We start from the raw sequence: 22,940 nt of genomic DNA on the forward strand, positions 1-22,940 counted from the left end.
TGTTCGGTAAGTACTGCACACGAGTATGTCCAGCCTGACTGTGGTGTAACCTATTTGAGTTACTATTGTTTTATTGTGAAAGGTTAACCGGATGTGCCGGAACGGAAGTTTAGAGGAAAAATAATTTTCATATGACGACATTCCACATCCGCTTCCGGGGTGTGTGGCTCAATGCATTGGCGCGAGCGCGTCCTGTCTGTTTTGCTCACACCTAACCGGGAGCTAAAGTGATAGCAATGGAACAACTTTAGCATTTACCGGTACGCACCGGTTATTAAACGCGCCTGTCGAGTCCCGTTGTGTTCGATTAAACGCGCCTGTAGAGTCCCGTTCGGTTCGATTCGGTAAGTTAGGCTGTGTTGTGTTTCTGTCTCGGATTCAGGCTGGGGTTGGCAGCTTGAAGCTAGCCGACCGTCTCGGCTACATAATATTAGCTCTCTGGAAAACATTCCTAGAGCCCAAATGTCACTGAAACTGCAGCAATCGGGAGATAATTTCCTGCCATGTCAAAACAGAATGCTGCAACAGTTGACATGTATGCTCAAGAATATCCGTATGACAGTATGTGCACATTGTGTTCTCCTGTTCATCCCGGTAGAACTACTTTCATGTCAGTAAATGCATGAAATCCGTGTGAATGAATCTTTGAATGTCGGTACCAGATCCTTGTTTCTACATGGCGCCCTCTAAAATATTTGGTTCATTTGGACGAAATTATGTTCCGAATGCACAAAAAAAACACACAATAACATTAAACATCAATAAATAAAATTAAAAACTGTCAAATGGAGCTAAAATATACAATAGATTGAAAGCCAAATGAAGAGCTCTTTAGAAGTTTTATCTCATAAGTTTAGATGGTATTGTTAGTTTGATCTATTGTGCAGGAATAACAGCATCACGTGATTTGCCTCTTTCTGTATTCGTTGTTAATCTTTCTGTGTCCTGCTGTACGTCTGATCAGACTGATTGGTCACGTCTCGCTGAGGATGAATTGTGAACTTTTGGCAACCTGCAGCGCGCTCGGCTACCTGGAGGGAGACACCTACCACAAGGAAGCCGACTGCTTAGGTGAGCCATTTCTAAAATATTAGAGCCAGTTTTGTGTCTGGGGTTTGTTTTTCACGTTTTTAAAGAAATTACAAAATGATTGTGAGAGGGGAAGGAAGAATGCATGAATTATACTGTCGATTAAGAACAGATAAATTTGCACCTGACTGCTCCGTGTGTGTGCGTTCCAGAGAGTGTCAAAGATTTGATCCGGTATTTACGCCATGAAGACGACACCCGTGATGTCCGCCAGCAGCTGGGTGCAGGGCAGATTGTACAGAACGACCTTCTGCCTATTATCATTCAGCATAGACAAGACAAGACCTTATTTGATGCCTGCATCAGGTATAAACACTAAAATTCATTTTTTATTTATAACATTTGTAAGTCTAGTTAATCATAATTTTAATATGATCTGAAAATGTATTGATCTTTGTGTAAAAACATATTTATATAGATATTGATGTCATCCTCGGTTTTCTGTGGATGAAAATCTGTTTCTTATATTCCTCCTGTCCGTGTTTTCTCAGGCTCATGGTCAACCTCACTCAGCCGGCCATGCTGTGCTTCGGTAAGGTGCCCGATGATCCCGTGTTCAGACATCACTTTCTACAAGTGACATCTCATTTACAAGCCTATAAAGAGGTTTGTGAAAGATTCTTATCAATAAAATGCTCAATGGATTTTCATGAACGCTGATGGAGGAGTTGAGAATGTGATCAAACTGGAAATATTTGGAGTAGAATATGATAAAGAGGTGGATTGAACTATAAGGAACTGACAGCTTTACATTTATAGTTCTATTTACTATGGTGAATACTTCTGGTTTATATAAAGTCTTACATTACCTAAATATGTATATTTAATAAATGTGTAATTCATGTTCTGAAGCTGTATTTCATAATGATGAGTTTTGCTTTCAGGCATTTTCCACCGAGACGGTGTTTGGAATTTTAAGTGAGACATTATACAACCTTCTACAACTGGTGAGCGGTTGGACAACCAAACGTTTGACCTCGCCTCTTGTGCTACTTCAGGAAAATGATGGTGTTTGTCCTTATTTGTCCCCGTTCACACCCTTGTCCTTCAGGACTGGGAGCAGAGACAGGAGGAGGACAACCTGCTCATAGAGAGGATCCTGCTGCTGGTCAGGAATGTGCTGCATGTACCTGCAGACCCCTGCGAAGAGAAGGTCTGACATCATGCTACGCTAGGAGCATACCGTTTCCTCTACCCCTGTGTGTCATGTGCTCGTCTTCCCTAATCCGTATTGTTGCAGAAAGTGGATGATGATGCCAGCATCCATGATCGACTGCTGTGGGCCATTCACATGAGTGGCTTCGATGACCTGATCAAGTTCCTGGCGTCGGCCCAGAGTGAACAGCAGTGGAGTATGCATGTGTTGGAAATAATCTCCCTCATGTTCAGAGACCAGGTTCGACTCTAGAGACCCTTCATGGTGCACACATATTATATATATATCTTCAGCTGTTCTGTGTTTTAAGATTTTTTTCCTTCCTGCCAGACGCCGGAAGCCTTGGTGAACACCGGTCAGGCTCGTTCGGCAGAAGAGAAACAGAGAGACTCTCAGGAACTGGAGGCGCTGAGGCAGAAGGAGAACGCAGCCAAACGTTCTCGCACCTTTCAAAGGGGAACCAGGTAAAGTCCAGCTGGTTTGCAGTCGTCGCCCAGGAAACGGCTCCAGGAGGCTGCAGTCGTGCCTTGTCTCTGCCAGAAGCAGAAATATCGATCAGATCTGTTTGTAATCATTCCAGGGTTGAGGCTTCGACCTCTGAATGCTTCTGATTTATTCATGCTACGCTAAAAATGTGATTTTTTTCTCTGTCTTGGCCTAAGCATGTTATGAAATACCTCCTTGTTATTTACAGGAAAGCTACGTTTGAGCTCCATTTGGTTGTGCGAGGCGAGGGAACACATTTAAGATAGTTTGAACAATAACTGTTTGCTCTGTGTTGACGTTTTCCTTTCAGACACTCTCGCTTCGGAGGCTCCTATGTTGTTCAAGGCCTCAAATCGATCGGAGACAGCGATGTGATTTATCACAAAAATCTTCATCATGTGAGTCATAAAACTCCTGCAAGCTCGTCCGTGATGTGAAGCAATATTACGGTGCTTAAATTAACTTTGATTTAACTTTCTTAGTTCACAAATTATACTCATGACACGGGAAAATCAGTGAGACGTGTTCCTAAGAGGAACCGGCAGGCCCAGGAGTGTAAGGAAATCCGACGTTCCGCCATAAATGTTCGACTCTTCCTGCAAGAGTTCTGCGTGGACTTCCTGGAGAACTGCTACAATCACCTCATGTACCTTGTGAAGGTCAGCTTCACTTATATTTAGAAGCCCAGAAGCTCGTCCAAAACTCCTAACACTTTTGTTTTTCTTTGTCGGCTTTTCAGGAGAGTCTCATTCGAGAGCAAACTCAGCAGCATGATGAGACCTACTACCTGTGGGCCCTCAGCTTCTTCATGGCCTTCAACCGTGGCAACGGTTTCCGTGCTGACCTGGTTTCTGAGACCATGTCCATCCGTGCGTTCCATTTCATTGAGCGCAACGTCACGAACTACTACGAGATGATTCTCACAGATCGCAAAGAGGCCACGTCGTGGTCGCGCAGGCAAGACAACCGGCGCGATCCTGTTAAGTCTGCATTGGTCCCAGACTTCTCATCCTGTGCTCTTTCCAGGATGCACCTGGCTCTGAAGGCGTACCAGGAACTGCTGCTGACAGTGAATGAGATGGACCGCTCCTCGGATGAAGGCATCCGTCAGAGTTCAAGCGTTATTAAAAGTAAAGACGCATTTCTAGTTCCCGTAGCGTCATCCTCTCTTGTGGCATGCCTCTAAACACGAAGAAGAGCTTTTGTGTGACTGGAGTTGCCCCCCCCCCCCCCCCTCTATTCGCCGGTGCTTTCTAGGTAACATATTTTACCTGATGGAGTTCAGGGAGATTTTCCTGGCCTTGCTGAGGAAGTACGATGAAACGAAGCAGCCCCGGTCGTACCTCAAAGACCTGGTCGAGTCAACTCATCTCTTCCTGCGTATGTTGGAAGGCTTCAGCAAGGGTCGCAGAAACTTGATGGTCCAGGTTGGTTCCCGTTTGAAATTTGTATCGTGTGTAAAGAAGCATGAAAAGAAATGATAATTTTACAACTTGCAATCAATTAAAATGTGAATATCTCTCTCTGTCAACTCTGCAGAGGAAAAAGGTGAAGCGGAAAAAGTCAAAAAGAAAACATCCCTCCACGGTAGAAAGTAGTCCGGAGGCCCTGGCAGAGAGCTGGACCGCTGTGGAGGAGGAGCTGAAGGCTACGGGGTTTCAGGTTGGTGCAAGATTCAGCCAATCGCAGCTTCATCTTAAGAATGCTTTCCGAATACCTCTCCTCCGTGTTCTCTGTGCAGCTGCCGGAGTCTCTAACTGAAAGCGTCGTACCGTTCGATGCCACGTCTGAAACTCCCCTCGAGGAGCAGCGGACTGAAGCCGTGGTGCGGGTGCAGGACGCCCTGCTGGCTCGACTGGGACCGGAAGCACTGGGGCTGCTGCGTGCTGCCAGGTGAGCCAGACCCAACGCCCCACCAGACGCTCACGCTCGCATCAAATGGGTATTAAAACCATGCGGCGTCTCCTTCGTCTCCTCAGGGAGGTGTGGCCAGAAGGAGACGTGTTTGGTTCGGCTGATGTGGAACCCGAAGAGGAACTAGAACTGCTTAAGCAGATCCTGAACGCAAACCTGCCAAGTAAGGATTTTGACTTCCAACAGCCAGTGCGTAAATAAACGTCGTGGGTGTGACCAATAGAACCATTTCATTCCGTCTCACGTTTCTGCCGTCCCGTCCTGTAGCGGTGCCGGCGTTGGCACACGAGCTTGACCGCTTGACCGCTTGGTGGCTGCTTCATGTCAGCCATTGATCCCCGGCGTCTCGGCCGGAACTCTCCCTTCATCATTTCAGGATCATCTGCTGCTGAGGCTGCTGCAGAGGATGAGGACGATGCAGCGGAGTTAGAGGAGGAAGAACTGGAGTCTGTGCAGGTGTCTGAAAAAGAGTTCCACTTTCTTGACTTCATCAAGAGGTGAGAAATATGAATCTATATCCTCCCACTATAGTGAGTACTCTGTGACCTTCCTAATGCCCCCCGCCCCCCCCTCACAGATTTGCCAGCCCCAGTGTTGTGCATCCGTACCTCCTCTTGCTGAAATCGTACTCCACGAACACTCCTCACACGAACCACTGCATCGCTCGAATGCTGCACCGCTTGGCCGTCACCCTGAAAATGGATGCCCTGCTCTTCCAGTTGTCGGTCTTCAACCTTTTCAACAAGATCCTGAGCGACCCTGCAGCAGCTGCTTACAAGGTGGGGCGATCCCACGAGGCGAGGCCGAGGCGATGCAGGGCCGTCTCTAATAATAATCGCCTTTATCGTTTGTACGCACAGGAACTGGTGACCTTCGCAAAATACGTGCTGAACCGTTTCTTTTCGCTGGCGGCCCGGAATGACAAGGCATACGTTGAACTGCTGTTCTGGAAGAATGTGGGGGCGGTATGCGAGATGACCGAAGGCTACGACAAAGACAGGTTAGCGATGTCTGAGTTTGGAAGTTCTCTACTACCTTTTTCTTCACGGTTTGAAGTAGTGCATCTTGTTCTTCCAACACATATCAGAGCTGGGACAAAGCCAACGTGGACCGAGGAGGAGGAGGAGGAGTTGCGGCGGCTGTATGAGGAGCACCGCCATTCTGGAGGTCTGCTTACTTGTTTGTCGGTCGCACGACTCGATTGCACGCAGTGTCCTTCAGCGCAGTTTGTTGATTCCGTGTGGTTCGTGTGTTCAGTGCCGGATATAGTGGAGACTCTGCTGCCGCTATTGAGCAGCGGCAACCGCACGCGGCGGCACGTAGTGACGCGGCTGGTGCACATGGGCCTGGTGGACAACGCCAAGGAGCTGAAGAAACAGAAGTACGTACGTCAAACGAATGATGGCGCAGGTGCCCGTCGGTTAAATACGGAGTTACAAAATCGTTGAACGAGTGCGTCACAAAGTCAGGACCGCCTGTACATTCATTTTAATTTATGCACGCAGGATGTCTCGATATCCGCTGCAAGAAGAGCCGCTTGTTAAATGGTTGTCTTGCTCTCATTCACAAAAAGGAAAGGTACCCAGATAGTTCTTTGGACTCAGGAGCAGGAGGCGGAGCTGGAGATGCTCTACGAGGAGTACAAAGACTCCGATGGTACGTATAATCGTTGTGTCGGGCAAGAGAGGAAAAGGTATGCTGCTGGTAAAACTGTGTTTTCACAGATGTGCTGGGCAACATCCTGAAAAAGATCACGGCTAAGCGCTCCCGTGCTCGTTTGGTGGACAAGCTGCTCAGTCTGGGTCTGGTGTCGGAGAGGAGGGAGCTTTTTAAGAAGAGGAGCCGCGGCTCTAAAGGGAAGAGCTCTGGGAAAGGAATGGTAAGGATACGGGTAGGACCGCCACCATGCATGAACTATATCGCATTGCAATACGTCTCGTCCTTTGAGAAATCAGATAAATTACCGTTTGAAGGAAGAGCGGGATGATGTCAGCGATCGACGGGATGATGTCAGCGATCGACGGGATGATGTCAGCGATCGGCGGGATGATGTCAGCGATCGGCGGATACCGAGATACATTTAAAGTGTAATTTCTAGCTCTTTCTTCCATAGACTGAAGATGAGTTCCTAGAAGGACTAACACAAGATTCCCTGGATGATGCTGCGGACAGAGGTGATGAAGATGAGGGAGAGGACGAGTCTGAAGAGAGCGAGGAAGAGGAAGAGCGACAGAGAGCAACGTCTCAGAATGAGGGCCGGCGGCGTGAGAGCCTGCTCTCCCCGGGAGAGAGGAGAGTTGACGTCGGCGCCGCGGTGCGCGCCCTGCAGCAGGAAGGTGGGCGGACAGACTCCGGTGGTACGGCTGTCCCATCGTGAGCGCTGAGGTTTAGACTCTTGCTGCTGTTTCTTCATTTCAGGCATGTCTGGGCCCACGTTGTGGCTACAGAAGTGCCTGAACAGAACAGCAGAGGACCGTGAAGAAGATGGTGAGATGCCCGTCATTTACTTCTGTACCTCATTGCGTATCAGTTTCGGCTCAGACGTTGCAGCATGTGTGATGAACGTCTAATGGCCTGAACTGGTGTGGTCCTTCCTTCAGACGTCTCCCAGGCGGTGCCGCTGGTTCCTCTGACAGAGGCGAACGAAGATGCCATGGAAAACAAGCGCTTCCTGAAGCTGCTGCGCAAACTGGGAATACGAGCGCCTGCAAATGAACAGGTGTGATCACTCCGCCCGATTCTCATTATTCATGGTCTTCTGTCATTTGACACTCATTCTTTGTTGTTGTTGTTGTTGTTCTGTAACCAGGAGACCTTTTGGAGGATCCCAGCACAGATTAGCGCCTCCCAGCTCCGGAGCGCCGCTGCAGCTCTCAGTCCGAGAGAGGATGAACCTACAGGAGGCGAGGAGGGAGACGGCTCAAGGAGCCCGGCCCAGGAGGAGGAGGAAGAGGAGGTTTCAGGTGAACAGAGAGCTCAGGCTCGGAGAACCCTGCTCCTCACTCGACGGAGGAAACGCCACAGCTCAGAACACACAGGTGTGTATGGGAGCTCCGTGTTGTGTTTGTTTGCAGACTGGAAAAACAGCTTTACTGTAAATGTCCCCGACGGGTGTAAGGAACATAAAAACAAGCGGGCGCAACATTTAAACTAAAGGTATAATAACAAGAATAAGCAGCACGATAAGGAATAGATAATACGTTTTCTTTTATTAAATCTAAATCTGCTAATCAAAGTAATTCAACTTTTTTGTGCCGTTTCAGCTCCTGTTTTGGACGACTCTGCTATTGAGGAAGCAGACAGTACACAAGCGAGGTAAGATATTGTCTAATGTCGGGTTTTAACTCTGCTTGGATTGGGAAAAGTCGATTTTGAGTTTTAAATACTGATAATCCTTAATCTAATCCTGTTCACAACAGGTCTCAGGAGAAGAAGTCAAGTAAAAGAAGCAGAGTGTTGGATGACGATGATGATGATGATGATGGTACTTTGCTGTTGGAAATCAACTTTATGTTTTAATCTGTTAGTTTGATTATAAATAGCTGGGCCCCCAGTTTTACGTAATAAAACTTAAAGATAGGTTCTGTTTGATTTTACCTGAACACTCTGTGCTTCACAGAGGACTCCTCCGCTGCAGCGGACGTGGACACCAACGAGGATGCACATTCAGACGGGGAGGACGTCTCTGCTCCTGTGAAGCGTCGACGGAAGATGGTCTTTATTGATGAAGAGGAAGATGAGGATTAGAGACATTCTTTATCTAACTGGGGAGAAAATGTAATGTCGAGGGGGATTTAAATGTCACTTGCGTCGCTCAGATACGGATGCATCCTGTGAAGGTTTATTAATGGAACGCCAAAAAGCTCAAAGTACCTGCAAGAGCTACCCCAGAGTCAATCAGGCAGTTTTCTCTGGTTAGATTCTTTGTTGTGTTTATGTGTTATTAGTAAAATGGTTCATTCAGTTTTCAATTTTGCTATTAATTATTTTTCTCTTCACATTCCTAGTGGGGCAAATATCAATATCGCTGTCAGAGATTTGCATGACGGGAATTTGTTGATGTGGAAGCTGTGAGATAATTGTCTCAAAGTTTTAATAAAATCCCAATTGAACAAAATAATGTTTTACTTTTTGGTCATTTCACTGTTCATTCAGAAAAAGTATTTGCTTCTTATTAATGATAATATTAAAAATAACTCACTGCCAACTGTTTAGTCCCTTTGCTGCACTTCATTACTGTGAACACTAGAGGGCGCACGTTGAAACGTTGATCTTTAGAATAAGTTACATAACTTTTTGGGATATGTTGTTATTTAATTTGAAATCTTTAGTATCTTTTAGACCGATAAACCTTTCTTAAATGAGTTTTTGAATAACATTTCACTTCGTATTAAGCCTCTGTATAAAGTGATGTCTGCTTCGGTGACAGATCAATATCCGTGTCTCTTCACAGTCCAATAATATGCAATTGATTGAGCTTTCTGCTGCTCAGGACCATGTTTGTGTCGACAGTTGCTGCCTGTAGTCATCCATGCTTTGCAGCTGTGTAGGAGGCGCTCTCTTGTCTTTACATCTGGACCATGTTAGCAACTTCCTGTCACATCTGCTCGGCCCCCACAAGAGCCAGACCTGACAATCCAGTTTCATCCAGGGTAAAACGTGGATGCCGTTCACGAAGCTAAGATGTACAAGGGATATTGATTAATCTGCATAAATACATGTCGATCACTTTCAGCCAGGCTCGGACAGTTTGTGGTCTTTATCGTACACGGAGGCGACTCGTTCTCTTATAGCGAGAACAAGATTCCCGGAGGTTGTATTGTGTAAATGATGGAAACTACAGGCAATCATTAAATTGTGCAATCTTTCAGCTGAAAAACTACTTTAGTTTGTAAAAATGTAGACTTTATATTTAAGCAACTAATCCATCCGACTGTGATCGCTCAAGTGTTTTCAAATGGAAGAATCAAAGATTGAAACGATTACTCATCTTGAAAGCAAGAGTTTCCTAGAAAAGATATCTAAAGATCATAAAAACCTCAGCCACAAACATACGTAATATATTTTATATGTTGTTAAATTCTTTTAAAGACATGTTATGTTCTCCAGCTGCAGTTCGCCTCAGGTAAACTCGGGAAAAAGGCTTGTTTTACTTCATAACAGAGTGTTGGGGCGTCTCACAGTGTCACATCTGAAATCAGTTGTATTCTAGATGAGCTCAGTGTCAACACAAATGTATTTGTTACAAAAGCAAACAGGCATTGACCACAAATCATCTGGAAAGAAGAGCACAACGACGTCCGGTTACTTGATGCTTCGCCGATGAAAGCAGTTTAATAATTAAAATCAGGCTTATTATGAAGACGCAGTGAACCCAACCACTCCTCCGTTGCTAAATCTTTCTAGAAATGTTGTGACGAGTTCATAATAAAAAGAATTGAGCCAATAAATGATCCGGTCATGATGTGCCAAGGCACGAAACAATGGAGCCTGTCGGTCGAGTCGAACCTGACTGCAGAGATCATAAATACACATCTTTAAAAGCCTTGAATGTGATGAACGACTACAGCTGTGGGTGTAGAGACGATAAACAAATGACCCCCCCCCTCCCTCGGTGCAGCTCGCTGCTTCCACAGGGCGAGCCTCAGGGTCCCGTGGTGACGCTGACTCATTGTGCAACAGTATAAATACTAATAGAACGAATAAGCTTGGAATACAAACAGTCAGCCTTCGTATTCAATTACGATTACTGCTTCGACAGGCCGAGGTCATTTTAGGCCTTCTGCAGAACATGTTTTCCATTAGTCAAGCCTGTTTTTGCAGTGCAGACTCAGAGGTAGCACGGGTAGTAGAGGAAGAAGAAGATGATGAAGCCTCTTTCTGCAAATCTTAAAAAGCGTCAAAACTTTCTTCACATCATCTTTTGTATTTTCTTGTTGTCCGTGTTTACCCGGGGCATCGTCTGGAAGCAGAATCCTGGAGCAACCAGGTGAAATAAAGGACTTGAAGTTAGTTGTGATCTTATAGATCCATATCAGTGGCTTTCAAATCTGATGTTCACATTTTTAACTGTATGCGCTCCAGTGTGAACAGAGCTGCACCAGGCCCACGTGTGTGTGTGTGTGTGCGTGCGTGCGTGCAACAAGCGTGCTGATGAACAGAGAATAGGATCGATACGTTCGTCATCAATATTAATAAAACACAAATGGAGCTATTCTCTCTGCACTTCCAGAGAGGGGACGTCGTTAATTCAAAGCAAACCCCGCTTGATCCAGTTTCAAAGGCTGAGGCCCCGCCTCCATCTGTTGCTGAGGCCCCGCCCCCTCCGACGGACGCCGCTGGATGGGGATAGCGAGAGGATAAAGGGGGAAACTTTTCCTCCTCCGTTTTTTTTGTTTGTTTTTCTTTGTGTAATTCACTCCGGTGGGGGGGAACAGGGTCAGCGAGGGAGGGGGGGGCCCGTCCGCCGGCAGTTCCCGGAGAGGTGGGACGGAGTTCGGGAACGTTATCGGTTAATTCAGAGCCCAGCTAGCCAGCTAGCCAGCTAGCTAGCTAGCCCTCCTCTGCAGCCGCTAGCCGGGGCTGAGACCGGAGGATGACGCAGCGCGGGGACGGAACTCTGTCCGCGTCGCGCTGCCTCTGAGCCTCGGGAGAAGTTGGGAGGAAACCGGTTTCCCCTGGTACCGTGACCGGTGCGGCGGGTTTCCGGTGAAGGAGACGTCCCCCGACGCGCACGCTCGTCGGTGAGTCTTTCTGTCACTTTCTCTCGCATGTTGGACCTCGGTTCCGCCGCAGATCCGAACTCCAGCCAGCCGGCGGGCTTCTTTAACTTCCGCTTGAGAGACGTCCAACTTGTCCTCCAGCCTCCGAGGACAAAGACGCAGTAATTCTTTGGGGGGGCTTTACCCCCCCCCCCATTAACAGCTTGTTAAACTTCGCGTTGTGGCCGGGGAGTTCATCTGTGTGATCCATAGCAGGGGGGGGGGGGGGGGGGGTCACAAAAGCAGACCCCCCCCATCCCTCGATGAAGTAGGGCCATGAGATAATCCAGCTAAGATTCCAAACCTGTGTTTCACGCCCCGTTAACTGTGTTATATTGTAAAGTAAAACATAACATACAGACTCTTATTTTGGTTGACATTTACAAAATAAAACCATTTAAACCCCAGATTTTCTAGCTTTTTTTTTAATGTAAATGAGTTCTGATTATTTCAAACAGCATTTAATGAATTCCCCAACACTACTAGTCTTCGTAGTTAAATATAACTAATTTATTAGGCCCATTGGCAGGTTCACTTCTACTCCGCTCGTCCGCTGTCTGTTATAAAAAGAAGCAGATGACGTCTCACGATGGCTCTATGCGTCATGATTATTTATGTGTGTTACCTCAGAAGGCATCAGACTCCGTCTCCGTCAGACCACATGGACGAGAAGTCTACCCGCTGAGCAGCTTGTCATTACTTCCAGCAGAGAGGTTGTGGTAGATTTGTATAAAGGTACAAATCGCTTTCACGGTGCTAGAGAATTTACGTTTTTTTAAATTTGACCCTCATTACTCAAAAAATGTCCAAAGTGATTTCGGTAGAACTTTGTGCAGGCGTGGGACGTGGATGATGCTCTGTCGCCATGACGTTTGTTATATTTGAAAGGGCATTATGAGTGTTTTTCCTTAAATGTAGCTCCGCTCCAATGAAAGGAAATTATGAAAGTCAATCAGGTTAATTGATACGACGCTCAACAAATCCCGTTTTAAATCACGCACCCAAACCACGTGTGACTTCTTGCGTCATCGAGTCCAGTTGAAGAGACCCTCTACAGAGATCTAGAGCGTGTCGGGTGCAAAGGAAAAAAAAAAATCTGTCTCATGGGAAACGCACCAAAACCGATACCAGTCATTCTGAAGCATCCATCCGTCGTCTACTTATAGCGCTTTAATCATTGGTTGGAGTCGGGACATGAGGGCGATGTCGAGTCGGCTTGGAGAAATGGAGGACGCACGTGATATTTTGGGGCGTAGAGGTCGCTGCAGGAGGTACAATTATTGTCGACTGGAATTTGACCGAGCCTGTAAAGCGTCTGCTCTAAATGACGGAGCTGCAGACGTGCAGTATTTGGACCGGACCAGCAAACCCGTCTGCAGCCCGTCGCTCCGTTTCACTGTCTGCTAAAAGGCAGCTCCGTTTGGGCTGCTTTAAAATGATGAATGCACACTGGAACTGTGGTTTGGTTCTTACTCCGGGACATGTCTGCACAAAGGGGGGGGTTAGGTTTGGATTCTCTACACGACACATTATCTGTCGCCTACATCTGGACATCAGACTCCTCCCACTAAATGCCATCGTCACAGGACCGAACAGAATATTGTGGAAACGCTCCCCCGACCGTACATCTCCTTCCTCTGATGTGAAGCTGGGTCACTAAACTCAGGTTTAGACTTAACAGAATAAATGCTAGTCCTTAAGATGGATTACAATGTATTTCGGCGGGATGTATTTCCTATGCTGAGTGCGTACGCATGCACCAGTGTCACATGACTCCATCAAAAAGCTCCTTGTGTTTCTGATCTTTCTTTCCTTGCTGAATTATGTTAAGCTTCTCTCGTACACTCAAAGGCCTCTATTGTTTAGGTGAAATCGGGCGAGCGCGAGATTGAGAGTTTATGGGGGGTAAGAACTCGGATTCTAAGCACATATTGCCACGTGATGATTGGAGTCTGTGAAATGCAGAGACTGCTGATGTCCGGTTGGGTTCTGGGTTTTCAGATCGGTGCGGATTCTTTTATTACGGCGGTGCTGAAACGCGACGTTTCAGAGTTTCGACGTTTTGCCCTTTCTCTGCCCCGTCTCACAAGCATGCGGGTCAGATCCTGCTGAAACCCGATGTTCCACTTCCTCATCTGGTGTCGAGCTTCCTGCTACGGACGGGCAGGAAGCTCGACGGCGGCCCATGTGATCTCTCGCTCAACGTGGTCCAGGCCGAAAGCAGATGGTAACGTGTTAGTGAACGCGGATGCGTCCGTGTTTCTCCAGCGTTCACCCTGAGAAGCGTACGGCAACCTTTCCAACGCCCACCACCGGGGCGGTTCATGTTCTCCTCCTGCTCGTCTGGAATTGATTCGTCTTTCGGCTGGTTGGGTGGCTCAGCGGAAGGTGTTGTGATTTACGGTTCCAACTGCACGGCACGGACCACAATGCATCTCTCGTTAAAACTGTCACGGAGCCAGCCGAGTCGCAACGCCGCATTTTCAACTTCTCAGCTGGCCCTGGCCGTCAAGCTGGACGAGCGCTTCGCAGAATCCTCTGCGAATGAACACGTGCACGCGCCCTTCCTTTAAGCACACCCGAACTAGCTATGTGGGGAACTTGTAGCCTGTTCTTCAGCAGCTGAGTACTCACATCTGTGCTCCTCAGCCCCCCATTGGCGTTTGTTCAGAGGGCGTGCACTCCGGGGTAGTTTTTTGTTTCAAGGGCGAGCTAATATTCCAATAGTACATTCACAGCTGATGCTTGCTGAGTGTAAATGCACCAACCCCACCCGTTGCTTCCTAAGTAAATGTGTGTGATACCCCGGGGGCTGGTGTGTGTGTGCGTGTTTGTGCACTTGTAAAAGGGCTTGACCCAATACGAGCCTCGCATCGGGAAGCTGGTCCAAACTGGAAACAAAATGGTCCCGAACCCTAAACCCTTAAATCTACGGTCGACTGTTCAGTCTTTGGTCCGGATCAATTTTCAGATGTAGTTTCATCAAATACTTTTATAGACATTTATGAATTCTGCTGACTTTGCTGCTCCTCTGACTGGAGGAATGCGGTTTCGTCTACCGCTGTCTTCATCTGAAGAAGTCCCGACTTTCCCATTACAATTCTAGAATACTGTTGTGTATTTTTTAGCATGTTGACCATCAACCTAATCAACGTCACTCGTGAACCTCAACACCTCACCTGTACGACTCGACTGAGAAATCCTTAGAATCCGTAAGAAAAAACGACCTAAAAGTTTAAATTAAAGGCAAAAAAAGAAGCGAAAAGTGTCGTTTCTAAGCAGAGACGTCATTAGCAGGATGTCTACGGGGCATTGAACCGTTGAAACTACCAGATAAGACTTGTCATTGTTTTTTTTTGACAGTTGGCAGCTACTATATTTTCCCATAAGAAATCCGATGACTTTCTATAGGGACTTCAAAGTGCAGGAAGCCCGTCCGGCCTCGGGGCATCCCTTAACGGTTGACGTGTTTGAGCACGCCGTGATTAACGTCTCGTCTCAGAGAACCCCTTGCTGTTGTTCACTCGTATTGAATCAGTTGCCAGGCGACTCCAGCCTGCGGAAATATCAGCTGTGGGGCATTGGGAGGTTCTGGGGCCCCCCCGGAGAACCCGGTCATTGAGAGAGATAGCTCTGTGCCCCTCCCTTCATCACTCACTGGCCCTTCTGAAGGCAAATACTTGAGATCTCCCAGTTTCCTCGCTGCTGTCGTCCATCTTTATGCGGCCTGTTTGCTTCTTCTCATCACATGGTCTCCTCTGAGTGCCACCAGAGGTCGTAGCATGAGCCTCGCAGTCTTTTGTTTCGCTCCATAAAGGCTCTATTCTCCCTCGGAAGCAAAAGCCCCTCCAGGCCTGCAGGACACAGGACACCATTGTGAGTCACGCAGGGGTAACGTCGGGCTGACGCACGGGCGTAAAACTGTGTTGATGCATTAACTAGTTCTCTCCGACTAGTATTAATAGATAGGAAGCCACTGATTTAGCGTTAGCCCAATGTGGACTAGAGTAGAAACGAAGGCACCGCCGCCAAGAAAGTACTTTGGTTTTACTGATATTGATCTCAGGTTACACCATGTGAAGAGTACCGCAGGTACCGAACATCACGAGGTAAATGCACCCACGTCCAGTCATCAGAAGTGACCAGTGAACATTTTATCCAACGCTCAGATATTTACGCACACGCCACTGTAATATAACTCCGCTGCAGTGTCCAAACTTTAAATGATCGCAGACACAAACGTCTATCTGCTGATTTCCACACAAAAAAAATAAGTAACACTGCAGCTCTCACAGAGCGAAAGAAGATGGGAGGCAAATGTTCTGTAGAAGAAAAAGGCTTTCCAGCCGACTCATTCTTTCCATGTAAAGTCATCCGTAGGCAGAACATGCAAATACTAAAGGATAGTCTAAAGTGGGGGGGTAGACGGACCAGAAAGAGATCTGGAACGGAGCGGAGACTAAAGGCAGGGCAAAAATGTTCCTGCTTGTTGGTCCAGAGCAGAAAACGTGCGCTACTTGTAATCGGATCTCAGCTGTGGTGAAACCGTAAAGGAGGTGCGCCGGCAGCCTCGGAGCGAGCCGTTGGTGGCGCTCTGCAGGCCCGCCGGCTTTAACATCACATTTTGCCCTTTGATTGTTTCTGCTTCTGATATTTTTGGTGATGCTTTTTGTGACTGATGTTTGCGTGGTTCCGACGTGATTCAGCCCCGTTTAGGATGGCTCCTCATTGTCTCAGCATCCAGCACCGAACGGTCACGAGTAAATGTGAATCTGCACGGTCGGATAGTTGGGAGCTGCTTACGGATTTAAAGGTTTCCGTTTGTCTTTCCTGCTCAGATGGACACGAGATAAACGTCACCGGGAGCTCCGCCCTATTCCCCGACATTCAGCCTCCCGCGTTCACCCAGGATGACGGATCCGACCGGACTGAGCTCCGGTGGGGCCGGGATGGGCGTGGCCGAAGTCGACGCGTGCAGCTTGGAGATCGAGCGGAACTATGACGTCATCCCGACCGTCATCTGCTCCATGTGCTGCTTGTTCGGCATCATCTACTGTTTCTTCGGTGAGCGTCTCTGCTGGCTCGCAGACCTGAGACCTGTAAACGCGTCAGACGTCTCAAATCAAGCGGCCCGGATCCTGGTGTGAGTCGTGTGACGTTCCGGGTCTCTCTTCTTCCAGGTTACCGCTGTTTCAAGGCCGTCATGTTCCTCTCCGGCCTGATATTCGGCTCCGTCGTCATCTTCTTGCTGTGCCACAAGGAGCATGTTCTGGACACCCAGCTGAGCGTGGAGGCCAGCGCCGGCATCGGCCTCGGCATCGGCCTGCTGTGCGGCCTGGTGACCATGCTGGTGCGAAGCGTCGGCCTCTTCATGACCGGCCTGCTGCTGGGCCTCCTCCTGGCCCTCGCCGCCCTGCTGGTCACTCACCAGTTCTACACGCCAACCACAGTGTGGGTCCCGCTGGGCACGCTCCTGGGATCCGGCATGGTGTTCGCCGTGCTGACGCTGAAGTGGCAGAGGCTCTTCACCGTGCTGTCCACGGCGGTGTTCGGGGCGGCCATTATGACCGTGTGCGCCGATTACTTCGTGGAGATGCTCGTCCTGACGAAGCACGTTTACGAATGCTTGCGCCTCACGGCCGGGCCGCCGCTCTGCTGGTACAGCTGGGTCATCCTGGGCATCTGGCCCGGCCTCAGCCTCGTCGGCTTCCTGGTCCAGTGGAAGCTGACGGACGACGGCTTCTCGCACACGGAGGGTAAGGAGGAAGCTGTTTGACGGGAGCGTGACGCTTGCGGGCTGACGCCGAATCCCTCCTTTCTCCTCTAGTTGTTCTCAGCCACAGGCAGAAGAGAGTCCAGCTGATGAGAATTCGAGAGAAGGACGCCAAAAAGCGCCGGCAGGCGGGCGGGCAGGAAGGCACGTACCGCCGTAAACCCACGCCAGTAAAACGCTACACGGGGGATCTACTGGCGCCGGTCAGTGTCACCCAAAAAGGCGTGAGCCGTCGATACCGACGCCATCGAGGCCTCTTCGCTGATCTCTCCATGTCTCCGTCTGCAGAGCTACCTGCAAAGTCTTCGGGACAGGCAGATGGACACGGGCGTCTCCGTTAGCAGCGCGGGCACCGCCAGCCACGCCATGACCGACTTGGACTACGACACCGGGTCCACCGCGCCCCTCACGGCGACGACCCCGGTCATCAGCGTCTGAGCTGAGCGGACGGAGGCTGCTCAGCGGGCTCTGGCTGCCAGCTTCCTGCCTCACGCAGAGCAGAACAACAAGCCGCCCCCCCCCCCCCTCGTCTCCGGGGGCCGCGTTGGAGTCCGTCCCGTCGGTGAAAACGGAATGCTGCTTTTTGTGAAGTAAGGTGTCAAAGTAGAACCACCGCAACCACTGTCTCTGAGAAACGCGTAAAAACCAACACTAACAAAACAAGGTCCTCCGTTTCCTCACATTGGGTGTTACAGGCGTCATAAGCACGTTATTACAGGCGTTCATAAGCACGTTATTACAGGCGTTCATAAGCACGAGCCACAAACGATGCCTGTTTCCCTCTGGGTGGCGCGATGAAGCCAGATTACATGTCTTCCTGTTTGGATCATTATAATGACTTTGATTTTGTGTGGTATTTTTCTTGCATCGAGAGATTTACAAATAACGTGTAGGTAGATGCACGGCGAATGACCGTCCGAAGAAGAACTGTACGATGCAGAGAAGCTCCGGTTTGTTGTGAAGCTCTGGCGTTTTCCAGCAGCTCGTAGTTCTGTGACTTTTTTTCTATTTTCAGCGTAACCTGTGGGGAAACAGTAGGTGAGCAATTTAAACCATTGTACGCTTGTGGAGTAAACTTTTGTTTTTAATAATTTATTTGTGTAATGTCCAAGTACATGGTAGTGTTGGAAAAAGGACAAAAAAAAGAATGCATGTTTTAGTTTGTAGATTTTTTAAATAAGTATTGTTTTTGTTTGCAGGGACAAAACGCCCTTTACCTGAAACTGTACATAACTGTTGATAGAAATTTCAAGGTCAAATAAAATGTTTGATATAATAAAACCGAGTCAGATTCTTCACACTCGATGAGGGACTTTCCAAATGAAAGCAGATGTTCCTCTGTTTGTTTTTAGCAAACATTTATTTATGTCCTTTCTTTGAAAGTGACCTTCTCGTCTGGTGGCAGGGACAGAATTGCACTGCTGTTATTTTTAATCGTATAAATGTATATAAACGTATAAAGAACTACATCTTACTGGAAGTATTAAGACCAATAATCTGATGCACGTGTCGAAGGAAAACGGGCCCGCCGTGACTTCTCCCTGACATCATGCATCGCTAACAGCGTGCTGAACGAACCCTCACGGACTCCGGCCAGCTGTTGCTTGGTTACAGCACACTGAAATAATCACACTTTATTTTTTAGATGACAAAAATGAATCTTTGCTTTAGAGATCCAGGCTGTGACGTAGTTTCATTTTGACCTGCTGTGTGCTGCCCTCTGAAGGTCGAGCCATGTCATTACATGAAAATGATTAATAAGAGGAATGAGCCTGATTTATTCATGAAACATGAAACATGAAACAAAGCTCCTGAGGTCTGAGAGCGGGGCTGCAGTGTAATAATTGTTGTGTGTCTCTGTGTGTTAGATTTGTGACTGCGGACAGATGCAAATATTTCACACTTTACATTGACCAACTTTATTCGGCTGCATCGATCACGATAAAAATCAGCCAATCCGAGACACTGATTTACCCAAGCTACGCCCCTTTGTACATTCTTGTTCAAAAAATGCTCAGTGATATATTTGATTTGGAAAATGTGAATTCTTATTTTGTTTTTGTGACCTTATTATCTTCTGACAGATGAAGTTGGAATGGGAGTTTAGCACCACAGTACAAACATGGAGATGCACTAAAAATGGGAAAAAAGTCAACCCAAATGGTTTCAACCCTGATTCAAAATATACATATAAACATAAAAAAGCAGAGACAGTGTCACATCCATAAAAGTTCACACCAAATAAAAAAGCACACAATGGAATGCGACCAACCGCCAGGACAGGATACGATTTGCTGAAGTAAGTTCCAGTGAAACAAAATCAATTCACAAAAAACATTTGTAACATGGCAGATGCCTGGTTCTCACTGCCCTGGAGTGGAACCAGCACCCCCTTCTGTCTCCGCTCGGGACACCCCTAGCATCGCATCCAGCGCTCCTTCTTGCTCAGCGGGTATCCTCTGTCCACTCTCAGCATCTCATTCACACGCCAGTACTCGTCTCCCTTGAAGAAGAAGATCTTGCCGTTGGTCCAGGTGAAGGCGGCGTCTGGACCGGACGGAACGCCGCTGAAGAGCATGGACAGCGGTTTGGGGTACACGCTTAAGTCCGTGTACTTGAGCTCGTCCCACTGCCAGTGGTCCGAACCCTGCAAACAGACGAGATGAAGACATGATTTCCACCGGAGCGATAACTGTGGTCGGTGTTTATCACCATGTTTAGCAGATACCTTGATGAAGACTAGCTTCTTGTTCTTCGTCAGGTAAAGGGCAGCATCGATATTAGGAGGGATCCGTTTGACCACTTTTGGGAAGCTGTAGTCCAGATCGAACGTCGTGTACCGCCACACTTTGTTTCCTGGAGTGGAGGGAAGAGTTGTTTTAGGAGAACAGTCGGCATTCCCTAAAGTATTCCACAACAGCTGTACCTTTAAGGAAGTATGTCTTGTTGGTTCTCTGGGAATGCACAGCAGTGTTGAGGTTCCCAGGAAGTTCCTTCCACAACCTGTTGATCTTCAGTGGTGTGTTGTGTCCCAGATCAGAGATAGTCCACACATAGTCTCCGCTGAATGCAAAGGTCTTCCTCCAGGGACCTGCTCAGAGATACAGCGACCCCGGTTTGAGGTCAAATCAGTCTCCAACGCAGGCGTGTTGCAGCTTCGCCAGAAACAGCCCGGCTCACCCAGCATGATGGCGTCCAGCGTGGCGGTGCACGGGTCGGGGATGCTCTCGGTGGCGTGGCTGCTCTCCGTGGGAAACAGGCCGTCCGAGGTGGTCGGACTGGTGAGCGTGCTGGTGATGCGTTTACCTACGAAGCAGAGAAGATAGCTGTGCTTCCTTATTGTGAGACAAACCTAAAGCAGTTCACAAACCACCTGTTTCTGCGTCTGCAGCTACATCCTCTTACTGATTCATTTAAAGTCACAATGGATACCGTCTCCACTGACCCGGCCCAGTCGGCCTCCTTGTTGCGCTCACCGTATAACGACTGGATCCCTCGGATGTCATCCGAATGCAGCCTGAAGTTGGAACGGTAACCCGAGTAGACCGGAGCCATCAGAGAACTTCTGAACTGAGAGTGACCCAGACCGAGGGCGTGGCCGATTTCATGGGCAGCCACAATACGGAGATTAGTGCCGTAATATGATCCCTCAGTCCAGAACTCATCCTCGTCGAAATGGACAACACCAGATTCTGGTGACTCCGCATGGGCCAACACATGACCTGCAGGTGGGACAAAAAACAAAATAAGAAAATCAGGTGCAAGTTCGTCCCAGAGGTCAGGCTAAATGCCAGAGGTCAGGCTAAATAGTGCTAACCCCGGCCATCAAACGGGACGGAGCAGTAGCCGTCGTTCTTGTGGAAGGAGATTCTAATGTCTGCTCTGCCGTAGTGGATCTCTCTGAAGCTCAAAGCAGCCACATCGCTCCAGTATTTGAAGGCGGATTGGACGGCCGTCCGGACATCCGTCTTCTTCATGTCAGGCGTGTAGCTGTAGATGCGGTAGGTCAGACTCCTCTTTCTCCAGCGACCTGCAAGAGGAGGACCGAGAGCGTTGCCCTCGTCTTCCCTGGGACAAACTCGAACCGATCCCGGACGCTATAAGTCAAGCCGCACGATGGAAGAACGCACGGCTGTTTGGACCGGGAGCTGCGCACGCTTCATGTCAGACAATCACAGCAGATGTTGGACCCAAGAAAAGACCGTGAGACGAATATGGTCAACGTTTTTCTGCTACCGTCACCAACTTGTGAGGTTTGAGACTGGAGGCCGGGTCTCGTCCGGACTCACCCATCACCGAGTACTTGTAGTACTTCTTGTTGAAAGCGTCCTCCATGCCGCAGCGGGGCTGTCTCATCACTGCCAGAGAAGATTGGTCCAACTCTCCAGTAGGTGGCAGATCGTTCACCCTCTGGAAAACCCTGGAGAGGCGACAGACAGGAGGAGGAGCGCCGGTCTTACGCCGTCCTGCTTGGCTCCATCATTTCAACAGACACGTCTCGTGTGCTAAAACACCAGCGTATTAGAACCGCCTCGACGTTTCCCCTTGGATGCACCATTATGTTTTACCTGAGAGCCTCGATGACCTCCTCCAGGTAGCGGGGGTCAGCAGGGTCAGCAGGGTCCGCAAGGTAGTGATACTTCTTCAAATAGGCCTGAAACGCAATCTCATGTACTTAAAAGAATACTTTCAAGTATCTAGTACAGACTCAACGTTGAGGTTAGTCTGGACAAATTCCAAAGCAATCTAGCGTCTTACCATTGCTTCCTCTAATTCTGTCCATTGCACCGCTGCACAGATCGCCCCGCTGAGGTTCAGCAGCAGCAGCAGCAGGGCTGTGTAGGCCATATTCAAATATTAGGTCCCAAATATCCGGCTTGATGCCCAGAGCCTGAGCGGTGTCCTCTGCGGAGTCCCACAGCAGTCTCCTTGTTCTGGGACCACTTCAGCAGCTTTTAACTCGGCCCGGCGGGTGAGTCAACCCTGCGGCCGATGATCCATCTGTGAAGAATGAGGATCGCAAGAGCAGCCAGTTGAGCTGCGGCCAGCACGTCTGCTGGTATATCGTGCAGCTGTGCAGAGGAGAGCTGCAGCTCCAGCCGTGGTCTCCACAAGCTCCCGCTTTACTCTGTGTGAGAGTTCAACCGCCAGACGGGAGCGCAGCGTTTCACCCCCCAGCTCCACACTCCAGGTTTCCCATCTGAGAGGAATATCTGCTTACCTCCTAAATTCAAATTACACCCCCCCCCCCCCACCCCCCCCCCCCACACACACACACGGGGGTTATGTTTTTAACAGCATTTGTCTGTTTGTCTGATTTTTAGCCGGATTACGGATGGATCTTGGTCTAACTTAGATTCCATTACATTCTGAGAGCGATCCGGATAAAATCTGTGTTTTTGTTAAGACAAATGAGATATCACATCAAATTCTTACTTTTTAAATATTATAGCTGCATTAAACAAGAAATTATTGATTGACAGCTCACATTACTTTACAATATGATTGATTTGATTCCTTATCAACTGTTGCCGTGTGGTTTGTTTTATCTGAGCACAGCAGTGATGTCATAGTTCTGCTAAATGTGGATTTTTCTTTTTTGTGTGCGTGTGCGTGTGTGCGTGTGCGTGTGTGCGTGTGTGTGTGCGTGTGTGTGTGTGCAATTATTTAAAATATTTAATGAACTCCAGCTTCAGAATTAATTATTTTAGATGTGGTTGCAAAGCCAATATTGTCCCACGCAAATCACACAAAGTTTTCT

General features: G+C 48.4%; 3 protein-coding genes across 4 annotated transcripts; 2 read left to right on the forward strand and 1 right to left on the reverse strand.

The window, feature by feature from the left end:
• The first annotated feature begins 637 nt into the window (after positions 1-637).
• On the forward strand, positions 638-8,744 carry timeless (timeless circadian clock). Its single transcript, XM_068742549.1, is given in 30 exon segments — positions 638-651; positions 989-1,071; positions 1,242-1,395; positions 1,581-1,695; positions 1,974-2,036; positions 2,141-2,242; positions 2,330-2,485; positions 2,576-2,709; positions 3,042-3,129; positions 3,214-3,390; positions 3,471-3,688; positions 3,758-3,861; positions 3,989-4,158; positions 4,271-4,393; positions 4,473-4,624; positions 4,711-4,808; positions 5,022-5,142; positions 5,223-5,424; positions 5,506-5,645; positions 5,733-5,812; positions 5,903-6,026; positions 6,219-6,301; positions 6,370-6,524; positions 6,759-6,981; positions 7,064-7,132; positions 7,246-7,364; positions 7,455-7,683; positions 7,909-7,960; positions 8,065-8,129; positions 8,265-8,744. Coding segments are annotated over 30 exon segments (3,741 nt in total). The 3' UTR covers positions 8,393-8,744.
• Positions 8,745-16,316: 7,572 nt separating this feature from the next.
• Positions 16,317-18,454, forward strand: LOC137898462 (transmembrane protein 198-like). Of its 2 annotated transcripts, none has more exons than XM_068742501.1 (4): positions 16,317-16,470; positions 16,587-17,162; positions 17,234-17,382; positions 17,468-18,454. In XM_068742501.1, the coding sequence occupies exons 1-4, from the start codon at positions 16,317-16,319 to the stop codon at positions 17,615-17,617; spliced, it is 1,029 nt and encodes a 342-aa protein (XP_068598602.1). In that variant the 3' UTR covers positions 17,618-18,454. The 2 variants fall into 2 exon arrangements, with proteins under 2 accessions (XP_068598602.1, XP_068598603.1); XM_068742502.1 differs by having other exon boundaries at positions 16,356-16,470; positions 17,234-17,323; positions 17,468-17,638.
• Positions 18,455-19,595: 1,141 nt separating this feature from the next.
• Positions 19,596-22,027, reverse strand: mmp19 (matrix metallopeptidase 19). Its single transcript, XM_068742687.1, has 9 exons — positions 21,938-22,027; positions 21,748-21,833; positions 21,469-21,599; positions 20,997-21,209; positions 20,656-20,901; positions 20,360-20,485; positions 20,106-20,270; positions 19,908-20,035; positions 19,596-19,826 (listed from the first exon to the last, which is right to left on the reverse strand). Exons 1-9 carry the CDS (start codon positions 22,025-22,027, stop codon positions 19,596-19,598), a joined length of 1,416 nt encoding a protein of 471 aa, XP_068598788.1.
• Between the last annotated feature and the right edge of the window lie 913 nt (positions 22,028-22,940).

The sequence above is a fragment of the Brachionichthys hirsutus genome, chromosome 8, assembly GCF_040956055.1.
Source record: "Brachionichthys hirsutus isolate HB-005 chromosome 8, CSIRO-AGI_Bhir_v1, whole genome shotgun sequence".
Classification (NCBI taxonomy): Eukaryota; Metazoa; Chordata; class Actinopteri; order Lophiiformes; family Brachionichthyidae; genus Brachionichthys; species Brachionichthys hirsutus.

Excerpts from the sequence above, each read along its gene's own strand:
- mmp19 (XM_068742687.1), bottom strand. The coding sequence starts at position 22,027 with ATGGCCTACACAGCCCTGCTGCTGCTGCTGCTGAACCTCAGCGGGGCG. Across the intron at positions 20,902-20,996 it reads CGTCCCGTTTGATGGCCGGG|GTCATGTGTTGGCCCATGCG; the intron begins GTTAGCACTATT and ends TCCCACCTGCAG. Across the intron at positions 20,486-20,655 it reads AGGGATCCAGTCGTTATACG|GTAAACGCATCACCAGCACG; the intron begins GTGAGCGCAACA and ends TCTGCTTCGTAG.
- LOC137898462 (XM_068742501.1), top strand. The coding sequence starts at position 16,317 with ATGACGGATCCGACCGGACTGAGCTCCGGTGGGGCCGGGATGGGCGTG. Across the intron at positions 16,471-16,586 it reads CATCATCTACTGTTTCTTCG|GTTACCGCTGTTTCAAGGCC; the intron begins GTGAGCGTCTCT and ends CTCTTCTTCCAG. Across the intron at positions 17,383-17,467 it reads CGGGGGATCTACTGGCGCCG|AGCTACCTGCAAAGTCTTCG; the intron begins GTCAGTGTCACC and ends CTCCGTCTGCAG.